Source organism: Nelumbo lutea, chromosome 8 (assembly GCF_056320005.1).
Source record: "Nelumbo lutea isolate HS-2025 chromosome 8, American lotus-T2T, whole genome shotgun sequence".
Taxonomy (NCBI): Eukaryota; Viridiplantae; Streptophyta; class Magnoliopsida; order Proteales; family Nelumbonaceae; genus Nelumbo; species Nelumbo lutea.
In genome coordinates, this window is record NC_142691.1 from 1,174,421 (window position 1) to 1,190,009 (window position 15,589).

A 15,589-nucleotide genomic window follows, 5' to 3' on the forward strand; every position below is an offset into this window, starting at 1 on the left:
GCCACCCTTCACTTTTTCGCTTGTTAGTTGCAACAAGGATGGCTCAGAGTATCAAGTGTGTAAACAATTTGATACTCTCTTTTTAGTTTAATAGTTTGCAAATAAATAGATATATTAAAAAGACCAGCTCCATATTTCGGGGTGTAAACAAATAGAATCGAATCACACAATATCCAAATTTAAATCTGATTAGAAAATTCAATAATAGTATTGAAAATTGATGTTTGATTAATTATATAGGTGACATTTATGTATTTTGGTTTTTATGGTTTCTTTACAGAAATGCCCCAATAATTATAAAAAGTTAGTTTGGGGCATTTTGGGTAAAGTGATAAATAATTTTACAATGACTAAAGTACCCCCCTCAACAACTGAAAAATAACTAATTTTTAGGGTATTTTGGATAATTGAATTATTTTCAATTCTTATAAATAGTTATATCCTCTACCATTCTCAACACACCATTTCAACAATTCTCTTAATCTTTTCTTTAGTTCTCATATTTAAGTTATTGTAACAAAGGTGGTAGTGGTTATTTGGGCATGAGGAAGAAGAAAAATAAGAAGCAGACAAAGAAGGAGAGAAACAATACAAACACAAATTGGGCAGGGGGATTTGGTACTTTTAAATATTCTCAAAAACAAATGAATTAATAATTATCAAAATACATTGTACATGTTGAACAACCATTTTTGTCAGTTGTAAATACTAAACTTGAAAAATAGTTACGTAATTTTGTAAATTCACAATTTAAAAAAAAAATCTAGGAATATTATTAGATAGATGCTTTAAAATTTTTTTATTAATATAAATAAAGTTTAATTTATATGTTATCAAATCTTAATTCTAAATGTGCAATTACTTCTGATATTTGGACATATAAATTTAACATAAGTTATATTTGTGTTACCAGTTATTGATGAAAATTAGCTTTTAAGTAAAAGAATTTCAAGTTTTACTAGGCTTGAAAGGCCACGTATTGGCCCAACTATTACTACAAGTATTTTGAATACTTTACATGCTTATGGAATTGATAATGAATTATTTTCTATTAATTTTGACGATGCTAGTAATAATGATTCTGGAATAAATATTTTAAAATCTTAATAAAAACCATGTTTAAATGGTAAATTATTTCATATCAGATGTGCATGTCGGATCTTAAATTAATGTATTCAAAATTCTTTAAATATCATTTCTACTTATATTTCTAAAATTGGAAATTATATTATATATATTACAAGTTCTAGAGCAAGAAAACAAGAATTTAAATATTTATGTCAAAATGATGGTTTAAAATATAAACATTTTATATTAGATGTTAAACATAAATGGAATTCTACCTATACTATGTTAGAAATTGTATTTCTCACAAACAAATTCATAGTGATTTTTATAATACAAAAATGTCTACAGATATTAAATTTGAGGAAGACTGGAAATTGGCAATTTGTCTTAAAGATTTCTTAAAACATTTTTATGATGCAACTAATGAATTATCGAATATTTATTATCCAACTAGTAGTAATTTACTTTATCAATTAATGATGATTATTGATTGTTTTGCAAAATATAAAAAGAATCTACAATTTAAAAGTATTGTTGAAATAATAGAAAATAAATTTAAAAAATATTGGGAGAATATTTCTCCTCTTTATTGCTTATCTACAATATTATATCCTAGGATTAGGAAAGATGGTTTAGATATTTTACTTAAAACATATTGTGAAGATATGAATATTGAAATTGGAAATTAAAAAGAAGAAATTAATAGTTTATTATTTGAAATATATGAATATCGTTTTGTTCCAGATATGGGTATTTGTCCATTTCTAGATCTGTTGTGGGTATTTGTCCATTTCTAGATCCCTCGACTATGCCATGTCATTATAGGTGAGAAACGATGAATTTTGATCATACTGTTTTTTTTTTTTTTTTTTTTTGAGAAACAAACACTGAATACAAAAATGGAAAAAAATATATTCATTTTTCATCTCATCCTTTCTCGTCAACCAAACACACCATTAGTTAACAATTTTGACTTTTCATTTCTCTATTGTACTTCTCATTTGCAATTTACCTCCGATTCAGTCCGGATTTGGACCTTATGTCATTGTGATGGTATTGTTGTTAAAATAGTTATTCGTATATCGTATGTGGGAAATATGAAAGAAAAGAAACAGATTTCATTTTGATGACGATGATGATCCATATTCAGTAATTCTTGCTATTAACAAAGGTTCATATTATCGGTTTCAGCTTGGATTCCTCGAGATGAATGTAGCAGTTCATGACATGTCTAAATTGAGTTCTCATCCGCGCCTTCGGTCAGCCGTCTTTGTTAGGTTATTTGCTCTGTTTTATTCTGCAGTTGTTAATTTGTGGTTTTCTCGTTTGTTTTCTTTAATGAATTATCTTTCCTATCAAAGATTTCACAAACAGAGTAGTAATTAAGGCTGTGTTTGATTTGAAGGAAAAGAATAGAAAAAGGAAAAGCAAGGAAACATATACAAACCTTATATTTTCTTTTCTTTTCCTACCTTTTCCCTTGAAAGCAAACACAGCTTTTAAGTGTAAGTGCTAGAAGTCACAATGGCAATAACGGGTAAAACGGTCAGGTTCAATCACTGTTTTCTCTGACATGGCACCATTTTCTGAGAAAATGTTCGGGTTCAATCACTGCTTTCTAAGAAAATGGTGTCTTGTAAGAGAAAACAGTGTTAGAAACAATGTCCTCTTGTTTGGTATCATTTTCTCAGAAATATATAGAAATATATATATGTATTGTTCTAGACCACACCTTGGAAATCAAAAAAGTGTGATACGGAGTAACGTCAAATTTGATATTTTTGAGAAAAACGATACATTACTTCTAATAATGTAATAATATCGCATTATCTTTGATGTTGGATAATAAGATTAATGTTGAAAATGTTGGTACCAGCACTGGTATCAAACAAACTCAAAAAATGCCTATATAGCATAACTGGTTCCAACCAGAAAAGAAAAATAATAATAATATTGATAATTCCACGTGCCCAGCACCTTTTTTTTTTTTTTCAGAAAACAATACGTTATAATCAGCACCGATGCCGAACACCTACTGTGAAACTGAGATCGAGAGAATGAAAGAAAAAGCACGGAAGATGGCATAATGGTGGATTGTTTTGAAATGAAGGGTAGTAATTCATGGTAAACAAGTAGGACACAAAGATCAGACGAAGAGGTGTAACAACTGGGTCTTGAGGAGCTGCTCCAAGATTATCTCTTAATTTATTGCTGATAAAAATGGTATACACCGTCATTTCACTTTTCGGTTTCGTGAACGAATGAATGAATGAGAGAGAAATGGGCCCCAGGTTGCAAGTTGCAGGTTGCGGAACATTGAATTGGGAACGGCCAAGGGGGCCACCAGTCCAGGCCCACCACTAAAAGCAGAGGTTTTACCTCTTTTACAGTTTTGTTTTAATTCTTCAAATTGCCAACTTGATTCAACTGCAGATGACTCGCGATTTCTGTCCATCAATTCCTTGAACCACAATATTAAACTAACTTATCTGAAAAAAATAAATAAATGAAGCATCACCATCATCCTTAATTTAGAAAAGATGTTGCAATGAAAGCGCCCTCGGTATAATTGCATCGGCGGTAGCTCTAAAGTGCCACAGGAACCCACTATCAAAGGGGTTTCACCATAAAATTAAACAAACAATAGTTGGGCAGAAATTTACAGTATTGTGGATTAAAAGACTTAAATAGACATCAAGTTTTCAGAAATTGACTTAAATATACTGTGAGGTTTTAAAATAGACTTGAATATATTTTGTGGGCTGATCTTACTGGACTTAAAAATACTTTTCATCGATAAAAGTTAAATATAAATTTATTAAAAATCTTTTTTTACCCTTGTATACTATTTAATAGATGAGTCCTACTATTTTAAAATCTGCTACAACCCCACACTCACACCCAATAAGGATTCTTACAAATAGAACAATCAGTAAAAATAAGTTTGTACTGTCATGTTTACTGACAAAGGCCAAATGCAACTAATCATGATGATAAATTGTATAATGCACCACCTAAGTTCAACCAGACAGTAAGAAAATATGAGTGTTCAACCCAGGTGAAGCACAAAACCCAGCCAGCTATTCATGATATAATGAGCCCAGCAATCAATAATCTAAAACCCAAGGCTTTCTATGAGGTGGCATGCTTTTCCAAAAGAAAATACCGCTTCAATTGTTAAACCCAGGTAAGCCCAAAACCAAGCTCTAATAATAACAGTGAGAAGAATCATTCTCATTAGTTTTAAAATTTTTCAATTAGGCTTTTGTTACTCACAACCTAATACTAACAATAGAAAGACTTGTACAGGATAGGAATTAAAAACTATACACTAAGAAAATGGTTTTATCTTCTTTTTTGTTCTTTTTGAAATTTTAAAAGAAAGTGGAGGATAAAAAATAGGTCATAAGCTATGTTTAAGTCCATTTCTAATGGACCATGCAGAGGTCTGCTAAGGTCCAGTTGCCGGTTATTCGGCTAATGTGAGATGGGCCTAAAGCTCAGCAACAGCAACGCTTGTACAAAGTTAAAAGCCCAATTTTAGTATCGCAGGCCAACTCTAACAGCGGCTCTAATGATATTGGATCTAAAAGCTGTGACTTTAGTCTTAATATAGGACCAGACCACCTAATTGTATTGAAGAGAAGAGAAGGGAAGAGAAGGAAGAGGAACATCAAAGATCAAATTACCTGATCTCCATGAGAGTCGCACACAATTACCTGTCCGTCCTTACATGGTGTTCATTTGTAAGTAGCCTCACTCACCACTCACCACTCACCAGGGACGTTCTAGGACGTTGTAGGGGTAGAGTATCTTAGCTATGGGAATGGGACCGAGGGAGTGCCCCGCCCAAAGAGATGTGACAGTAAGAAGGTGTGGAATAAGAACCCATTAAAGTTGTTGCATGCAGTAATATTAGTAGTTAGTTCTAGTCCCTATATCATATCATCACCTCATTCAATTATATTATAACCAACCTCAAGTAAAAAAAATGTAATATTCACACAACTTGTATATTAATTTACTACACAACAAGTCAAGAATTCAAACGTGGTTGCTGGTTGGTGGCCATGCAGCAGATTCACACTCCAAATTTCGTAGCCATTAATAATGGTACGAAAATCTATCATGTTTCTACTAGTAATGGCAATGACCATGGGACAGCTCCTTGCTGATGCTGCTCTGTGTTTCAGCAAGATCTCTCTCTCTCTCTCTCTCCATGCCATGCCACTACTCGTTCGTATTCATCATGAGGTTCAAGTCTTTCAAAAAGAAACCCTTCTTCTTCCCAAATCTTTCCATGCAGATTCATTAATTCACGATCCCAAATGAACTTGTAATTTGATTGAAACGACAATGCATACTGCATAGCATCAAAGGCCTTGAAGAAACCAGGGATTTTCTGAAAATTACAATGGTTTCAGGGCTCTTGTCCCCTTGCGATGAAGACACACGTGACGCCACTCACCAGTCACCAGTAGTGAAGTTTATTTATTTTGAACAAGGCAAACCCATTGAATGAAAATTTGGACCGAGACTGCTCATTAGCTAATGGGCCAATTTCAGGCTGAAGCTCGCCCTAAGTAGATCATGGGCCCATCTTGTCAAACTTGAGAACTAAACCCAGAGACTAGGTCCATATTTGAGTATTGCAGCAGCAGACTTGAGCATGACTGCTTGCTTATTCATTACTTCCTTTTACTGCTTTGATACATCCTTTTTATTTTAAATTTTAATAAATATTTTTATAAATTGTGTTTTTTTTTTCTGCATAGTACTATACAATGGGAGCAGCCCATCCCAAAACCCATAACCACCAACCCTGATGGCAACCGGATTTGATCCCGTCCCACAACTCCACTACAACTAATTAAATTAAACATCCCACCAATTGAACCACCATTAGTTGGTTGGTAAATTGAGTTTAGAATGGTCATTATCAATGGGAAGTGGGATTATAAATCATTACAATAATTAAATAACAAACTTATTTTGCATAGTAAATTCTTACTGGATTTGGAATGATTATAACCAAGGCAAATATCGGCTATTATTATAATAGTATAGATATTGTTACATCTGATCAAATAGGAGAAATCGAAACCACCTCAAAAGAAAAACTGACATATCGTCTTAAAAAAAGAATAAGCAAATGAAACAGTGGTCAAAATAATTGGTATGCCAACTGCCAAGGCTTAAGTAAGATAATATTCCTTGTAAGCATGCAATTGTGAAATCTTCTTTTTTTTTTTATTAGAATGTATTATTATTATTATTATTATTATTATTATTATTATTATTATTATTATTATTATTCGATGAAATGGCAACAACAAGGTTACAAAATTGGTAGATAGCTTATCACAAGGATAGACTACCACTTGGGTGTGTGGACTTTGGATGCTTATTTTTTAGTGCATGGACCCCATGAAAACATCAGAAACAACACAAGTTTCCTTGATGAAAGAAACGTTGTCGCTTGTCCTTATGTCTTATTTCCACAACTCCATGTCAACACAGAGAGCTCCCTCTCACTTATATTGATCCATGTCCACGCGTAGGTAAGTTGTTATTTTTCGGAGACATGACAAACAACACTCGCATCTCATTCCAGAAATGAAAACGTATAGGCAGTTTTATTTTCTCTCTACCCTTCAATTTATTTATTGCCCCAAAGATGCGAGAAAGAAACAGAGATAGAGGGCGAGAGAGATGGTCTAAGACTTATGCACATCTCACTACATGCAAACATCTCCCTTCCTCCTCTCGTTCTTGACACCAATTCCCTACTATAATCAATGTTGACAATATCTATGTTCAATCGCAATATAATAGTGTTAACATTGATTTGGATGTTGTTATTGATATTGTCCATGTTTTCACCCCTATTACTGCTACTAGAGGTAAGGAAAATAAAAAAGAAAATATTAGGTTGATTAATCCGATTTGGACAATATTTAAAATAAAGAAAGTTGAGGAGAAGGGAAAGAGAGTCATTTGTCAAAAATGTATAAGTGACTTTAGCTATAATAGTAGTGGTTGTACTAGCTACTTAGACAGACATTTGAAACACCACTTGATGAAAGAAGAAGAAAAAGAAACTTCACAACTACAAATAGGAAGTGAATTATTTTATACTTTTAAATGTTCCCAAGAAAAAATGATGCAAAAATTAACAAAACATATTGTGCATGCTTAACATCCATTTTTATTAGCTAAAGATGCTAAATTTGAAAAATTTTTACGTAGATCTGTAAATCCACAATTTAAAAAAAAAATTATTCATATAAACAAAATGTAATTTCTATGTTATCGAATCTTAATTCTAAAATTGCAATTACTTCTAATATTTGGACATCTAGATTTAACATAAGTTATACTTGTGTTGCCATTCATTTTATTGATGAAAAGTGGATTTTAAATTAAAAAAAAAATTAAGTTTTACTAGGCTTGAATGGCCACATTCCGGCTCATCTATTACTACAAGTATTTTAAATACTTTACATGGTTATGGAATTGATAATAAATTATTTTCTATTAGTTTTGATAATGTTAATAATAATGATTCACCTATAAATATTTTAAAATCTCAATTAAAACCATCTTTAAGTGGTAAATTATTTCATATTAAATGTGCAAGTCACATTTTAAATTTATGTATTCAAGATGCTTTAAATATTATTTCTCATCATATTTCTAAAATTAGAAATTTTATAATATATATTAAAAGTTTTGGAGCAAGAAAACAAGAATTTAATTATTTATGTCTAAATTATGATTTAAAATATAAACATTTTGTATTAGATGTTCGATGGAATTCTACATATTCTATGTTAGAAAGTTGTATTGCTTATAAACAAATTATTAGTGATTTTTATAATGCAAAAGTGCCATGTGATCTTATACTTGGGGAAAATTGGGAAATGGCAATGTGTATAAAAGATTTTTTACAAATTTTTTATGATGCAATTAATGAATTTTCAGGTGTTTATTACTCAACTAGTTGTCTTTTAATTAATCAATTATTTATAATTAATGAATCCTTTGCAAAATATAGGAAAAATCCACAATTTCAAAATATAATTGAAATCATGGAAATAAATTTAAAAATATTGGGAGAAAATTTCTCCCATTTATTGCTTATCTGTAATATTAGATCATAGGATTAGGAAAATTGGCTTAAAAATTTTACTTGAATCATATTGTAAAAATATGAATATTAAAGTTAGAAATAAAATAGAAGAAGTTAATAATTTATTATTTGAAGTGTATAGTTTATGTGACTGGGCATAAGAAATCTTGTACAAGTGCAAGTTCCACTTCTGAAACAGTTAGTTCCATTTCCAGTAGTGGAGACAAAATTCGGTCTCTACTACATAAGAGGTAGAAATCTACTATCAGTTCATCAGCAATTTAATTTACTTAACTTAATTTTTATTTACAAGCAAGTGTTTCTACTTTAATTGATTCATCCAACAATGAGGGATGGGATAATTTTTTATATTTTAGACTGGTGGAAAGGACATGAAAAAAAAAAACTATCCAGTCCTTGCCACCATGGCACATGATATATTAACCCCTCTGATGTCTATAGTTCCATTGGGGTCTTCTTTTAATGCAAGTTCTAGGGTGCTGGATGACGAAAGAAATTGTATGAATGATGAATCTTTGGAGATGTTCATCTGCCTTAAAGATTGGTTGGATGATGAAGATAGATTACAAGATAAAGGAGGGCATGACATTACACCTGATGTTTCACCTGAAGCATATGATCAACAATCAAGGAGATGATTAGATGAAGATGTAGGTGGAGGTGGAACTTGAAGAAAATTGATGAAGTCGATATTTTTTATTCTTTTGTATACTCAATATTTCATTATTTCAATTATTGTAATTTTTTTCAATTTTACTTATATTAGTTCTTATTTTTTAAACAATGTAATTTTTTATTTTCAATTTATAACTGTATTATATTTTTTATACTTTATTCCATTTTCTATATTTCATTCATCTATTATCCATTGACCATTGTATTGTTCAAATTCAATAAATAAAATTCATATTTTTTCCAATTTATTGTCCATTTTGTAATTTATTAAGTATTTAAGTATTTTTTTAATTTCTTTGTAAAATTTTCTTTTTTTCCAATTTGTTCTCAAAGTTCAAAAGAATTATTGAATTAAGGAAAGTGAAGTATTTTAGCACAAAAATAAAAAAAAAATGTAAAAAAAAAAACAAATTGCCTCGATTCAGCCTATGCCCAAGCCCCAACCTGTAGCCTAGTCTAACACAAGTCGGGCCCACTACATGGCCTGCAATCCGCCAGGCCTAGGCTTGTGGCACAGCCCGGCACGAGCTTGAGCCATGAACTATAAAGGCTGACCCCCCAAAGTATCCCAGGGGTCGGAAGTATGGGCCGGTCTGACGCGCAAGCTAGCACGGGCGATACACAATACAGCACGGCCCAATTTACACCTTTAACCACCATGTATGATAACATCTCCCGTATTTATTTTTTATTGTTCATGATAAATGTTCTCAAAATACGGTTGAATGTGCCTGTAACGTCCGTATAAGGTGCATTCTTTAAAGAATAAATTCACTTAAATAGATATTTACAATGCACAGTTGAGATGTGCTGTGTGTCATACGTTATAGGGCGTAGATGCGAATTCAGCTTCGTGTTCCTTCGAATTGAGTTTGAGAGATTAGGGAAGGAAGAGAGAGAGAGACATGTGATATTTAAAAAGAAAATTTCATGGCTTGAGAAAGAAAATTGTTTATTGAATAAACCTAAAATTTAACGATTTTGTTTTCAGTTCAGATCAGGAACAGGATCATTAACCTATGATTTATTTAATTTTATGCTCAGTTAATTACTTAATTAATAAGTAAAGGTAATTATCCAAATTAAGCATACCATATTATTCGGTCTTATCCGATAACAACCCCACTTACTCGACGGGCGGGGGCTTGTAAAGTTGTAATTCTCTCTCTGACCACTGATCGCAGTTTAAAACTGTCCGTACTTTTCCGGGTTCGGGTGACCGGGTGGGTGGATGTTAGGAAGCAAAGACCGGCAGATAAAGCCTTGCATCACGTGACGTGATAGGCAACCTGGGTCCCACCATGTGTAACGTCCTTTTATTTTGGGTAATGATGTCAGCGTCCTGTTGGTGGAATCCGATTTCGATCTTATCCGATGACCCGTTAATTATTGATTTAATAATAACAATAATATTTAATAATAGGGTAAATTGCTGAATTACCCCTTTGACAGTTGGGATTCAGCACCATATTTTATGATAGTTGCATTGTCGACCCTGAACTTTTTAATTTGGTTTCATCTACGTTCCTTCCATTACGTCACTGTTAAAAAGTTGACAGAATTTGTTAATATCATCAATTAAATATTTTTCAATGTCAAAATAACCCTTGTGAGAAAATGGGGATTTATACTAAACAAATCTACCTGAGCGAGCGAGCGGTCTCTCCGCCGAGAACCCTTTAACCTTGCAACGGCATCAATAGTTCTTCTAATTTCTAAACAAATTTCTATTTATATAATTCATCAAACAATTCAATAAAATATCATAAATCCACCTACATGCATTCGCCAGCGAGCGTGAATGGCTGATTTTCTAAACAAGTGATTCCGAGGGAAGTGTGTGATCAACCCATGGTCCAGCCCAATCTAACCATAGTTTTTTTTTTGGTAATAATCTAACCACAGTTTGATTTCAACAAAATTGGCACTCCATCATCAGACCCTCAATATACCCGCCGTTTGATTTCAATTCTTTGGTCACTCTCTCTAATACAGCAGACCGGTGTTTTCAAAACGGAGCATTCTATTTGTTTTCTGCAACTTCATTTCTTTCCATTCTTCTCCTGCCTAGGGGAGGGAGGTTATTTTTGAAACCTGGGTTATTGGTTTTTGGAAAACCGATAATTGAAATTTAACTGAAGCCAATAGATTAACTAGTTGATCAGTTCAGTTAACTATCGGTTTAGTTCATCGTTTCTTTATTAGTTGTAATATATATTATAAAAATATATAATCAAACATTAAAAATATATAATATTATATTTTAAATAATAAATAATATAATATATATCATATATATAGTTATATATAATTAGACCTGTTCATGGGCCAGGCTTAAGTCGGGCTTTTACTCTGCATTAACATAATTTTCTAAGGCCCGAGCCCGATCCCAGTCTGACCATCGGGCCTATAGCTTGGGCCTGAGCCCGACCCTCATAAAAAGCCCGAAGCCCGGGCCTGGGCCCGAACCCGAATTTTAGCCTATACTGTTAGCGGTTGAATAGAGAGAGAGAGAGAGAGAGAGAGAGAGATTATAAAGAAAAGAATAGAAAATGTATATATTAAATTATAAACATATATTTTAATAAATATTATATTATTTATACATTTTATATAATATATAATGCTGAGTCAAGTCGGGCCACGCTCGAGCCAGGCTTTTTTAACAAATCTCGAGCCCGGTCCGAAACATAGTCAGGCTTACTATGTTAGACCCGAGGTCAGGCCCTCAGGCCTAATTGCATGACCAAGCCCGATCGGGGTGCGGGCCGGGCCATTGGGCTACCCGGCCCATGAACAAGTCTATATATAATGCATATTTGTTAATTTATAATGTATAAAAAATAAAAAATATAATATATATAATATACATAAAAATGCATAATATATATATAAATATATGTACATCGGTCGATTCGGTTAACCGCCAGTTTTCTATTTTGGTTAACCAAAATCGAACCAATACCTTTGATTTTTTAAAATACCAAACTGACTGATTTGATTAACCAAATTTTCAGTTCAGTTTCAATCAATTTTTTTGTTCACTTCAATTTTTCGGTTTTTCTTACTCACCCCTACTACTACAGCAAAACATTAAAACACTTAACAGAGCCGGTATCATTGGTTTTCAACTACCGTTCACTTTCGGTGAGTGCATGTTTTGAAAATTTAAGGCTGCATTGGATGGAATTGTGGTTTAAATTAAACTGTTGTAAATGGTAAGTGGATTTACCAATATAAATATTTATATTTTTTTTATTTACACTGATTATTGAGATGTAAAACTTGACATGAACGGAATTTTATATTGAAATTCCGCAAAGGAAGTAGAGTGGTGGCAGATATATTTGATTGTTTGGTAAACAAAAAAAAAATCAAAACGTCATGGAATGGAGCTTCCAGTCATTTTGCCCCTTCTGTTAGAAGATTTTAACAGAAGGGGTGTAAATGCAATGATATGAAAAGTTTAAGAGAGGATATTACAATTAACATAAAGTAGGACACTGAATCTCAAATATAAAAAATCAAGGATGATTTCAGCAAATTATCCTACAGTAAGTAGAGTGGAGAGTCTGAAGGAAGACCTGGTCATTGGTCAAGGCACAGCTCCCTGAAAAATTGGGCTTCTTCGCCCCTTCGGCTTGGGCCGCTTAGCCTTTGCGTTTGGCTTCCGCATTATTTACCTAAAACCACCTCTTTTAAGCAAAATGAAATAAAAAGGTCATCAAGGGTCCCTTTTCATTTCACAAACACAATCAAAATGTTAAACTCAAATAATACTGGCTGTCTGCACCAATCCTTTTGCACTACCGGTGAAACCCACTTGATGCAAAGTCTTAAGCTCAAGCATTTGAAATGGACAACTTTTATTAAAAGAAAATATATTCAGCTGCTCAAAAAACAAGGAAAACATATTCAAATTGTCAAAAAAACAATTTGCAAGGATGAGGCTTCATGCCTATTATGTCTTCTGCTATATAACATTCATGCAGATTGGAGACCTAAGCAAATCATAGGGTGATGAGGTGCATTTACTTATTTCATGGAACTCTGGCTTCTTCTTCATTTATTTCTATGACCTCTGGGAAGGGCTATCCTCATGAATTCACATCTGCTCTTCACCGTCTTCATATCTACATCCCATCCCGTCATGTATTGAGAATATCTTTACATAAATAATAAATATAAATACCTTTAGAGAAGGACTATCATCATAAATAAATTGGGACATACTCCTTGCAGGGCATGCCTCACATTCACATTTCATCCTGTATTAAGAATATTTCTGTATAAATAATAAATACAAGTGTGGGAGATAGTATGGGAGATGCTCCTTATGAGTGGCCAAGACATGCTGTGTGATCAGTGTGAGACGCCATCTGTGAGAAGCAGATCTGGACTCTATCCTGTTTGATTTTTGTTTTTTTCTGTTTTTCTTCCTTTCTATTAATAAAATGCAGTAAAAAGGAAAACAGTGAGGGTGCCAAACTAAATCGGATGTAATTAGACAAACTAAAACGTAAGAGGGGGAAATGTGAAACTTTAAATCAGGGGCGAAGGGTGAATTAGTAGCTTTTCTTAGGCAAGCTAAAAATAAACATAATTTATTGGATGGAAGGAGAGCCACACCCACATGAGCCGAGCAGATGAACGGGAGAGAGATCAGCCGTCGGAACGTTATAACAATAATATCATCTCCTTGGCTTTTCTCTCTCTCTCTCTCTCTCTCGCTGGCTATAAAATCCCCTGGCTCCCCCCGGTTGGAAGAAATCTCCGACCATTTTCCGTATCCGATATCTTCCCACTTCGTTTCCTTCCTCCCTCTCTTTGTAACAATCTGTATCGGGCTACCTCCGACCTCCTCCGGTATTACATTTGTTACAATAGATATGGGTTTCCTCGATAAGCTCTGGGACGATATAGTCGCCGGTCCCAAACCCGAAACGGGCCTCGGCAAGCTACGGAAGTACGACTCTTTCTCAGCATCACGACCCCCTCCACTTATCACCGACGATATTCCAATATCTCGGAGCATCACCATCATCAAGACCAACTCCAAATTCCGCAACTTTTCCGGCGATTCGGGTTCCGTCCCTTCTTCTCCCGCTGGCTCTAACACTCCTGGGTCGCCGTTCTCACGTACGTTAGCTTTCTTTCCCCTGATTGTTCATAGTTAGGGAAGGAAGTCGGATTGCTTCCACTTCCACATGGTTCTAAAAGGATTTACTTCAAAGTCTTAACTTGTTTTTTCGATGTTGTTGTTGTTTTGCAGCGGCTACGCCGGGAGAGGATTTTAGGAGATTGATGAGAAGGAAATCGACGTCGGAAGTGCTCGAACGCGCACAACCTAGAAGCCCAACAGTTTACGATTGGTGTGCCCCTCTCTCTCTCTCTCTCTCTCTCATCTGTGTTTCCACAGCTTAAATTTATGTCTTGTAATGGAGTTTCCTTGGCTGAAACAGGGTAGTGATAAGCGCGCTGGATCGTTGAGAGAGGAAGCGGCGATTTTGTTGAAGAATCGGCACGATGTTTCTGTATTACTGTATATAGAGAACCAGAACCATTGCAAATATCACCTATTTATCTATCTACTATAAATAAAACAAAATGTGCCAATGGAAACTCTTTGGAGTTTTGGATAGAGTAGACAGAGCAGCAGAGAAAGAGAGAAATTAGGAGAGGAGAAGCTATCATTTGGCATTTGCTCAGCGATGGCTTGGCTAGCTCTCCTCTCCACCACCCTAGCTACCTTGCTGGATCTTATTTTTCTTTGTTTCTTTCTTACTTTTCTCTGTACATATATTTTTTTCTTCTTTCCTTGGCTTTATCCTGACTTTTGTAAATTCGCCTATGTATCATCAAACTTATGTCAATATAAAGAAATATAAAATTAGTGGATCCCACTAACAAAAATCATCACGATCGGCACATCTCTCATCTCTCTCTCTCTCTTTCTCTCATTTTCTTTTCACATTAAACAGTAATCACCGATTTTGGCCGTCCGTTTAGATGAATATTTATCTTGGCAGGACTGTATCATCAAACATAGGTTTCTTGAATAGTTGTCTTAAAGACATTGCTATACAAATGTTCCGATTGGTGCAGACCACGAGTTTGTTCTTACTTCCTACTTCCGAAACGAGACTAATTCTAAATCAACCATTTTAAGATGTAAGATTTAGGGTGCATCAGAATTTCAGTTTTGTTGAACTTGATCTATCCATCTTCCTCTCGCCCAGTCGTCCTTCCAGCCATGACCATTTGGTGATAATTTTGACTTTTGAGATTTTGATTTCCAGGTCCACTGGCCGTCTGGAACCACTTTAATACTCTCCTTTGTTGTGCCCAAAAACTTTTCACGGTTGCAAGGTGGTAGAATTGCGCTTGAGATTAACCTGAGCTGGAAATCTCAATGGTTGGGCCGAGTCCTCCGATCCCCGAAAAGAATTTAAAACGATCCTGACCCATAATAAGCGGGCTCTGGCTTTAACTGGACGGACCATCTAATAAGGGACCAAAATACCAGCCCACTAATATAACTTCGGCGTTCCTCTATTTACAATGTTTTCCTTTGATGACATTTTATTATGCTTCTTTTCTTTTTCTCATTTTCAATAAACTTAGGGGGTATTTTGTAACATGAACGTTCATACTTTCATTCGTTTTTGAAATTGTCATATCAACAAAATATAA

The 15,589-nt window shown here is 33.9% G+C and overlaps 1 protein-coding gene across 1 annotated transcript; it reads left to right on the forward strand.

The window, feature by feature from the left end:
• Positions 1–13,785: 13,785 nt before the first annotated feature.
• On the forward strand, positions 13,786–14,386 carry LOC148842090 (Dormancy/auxin associated family protein). Its single transcript, XM_088957807.1, has 3 exons — positions 13,786–14,035; positions 14,169–14,268; positions 14,359–14,386. The coding sequence occupies exons 1-3, from the start codon at positions 13,786–13,788 to the stop codon at positions 14,384–14,386; spliced, it is 378 nt and encodes a 125-aa protein (XP_088813933.1).
• The last annotated feature ends 1,203 nt before the right edge of the window (positions 14,387–15,589 follow it).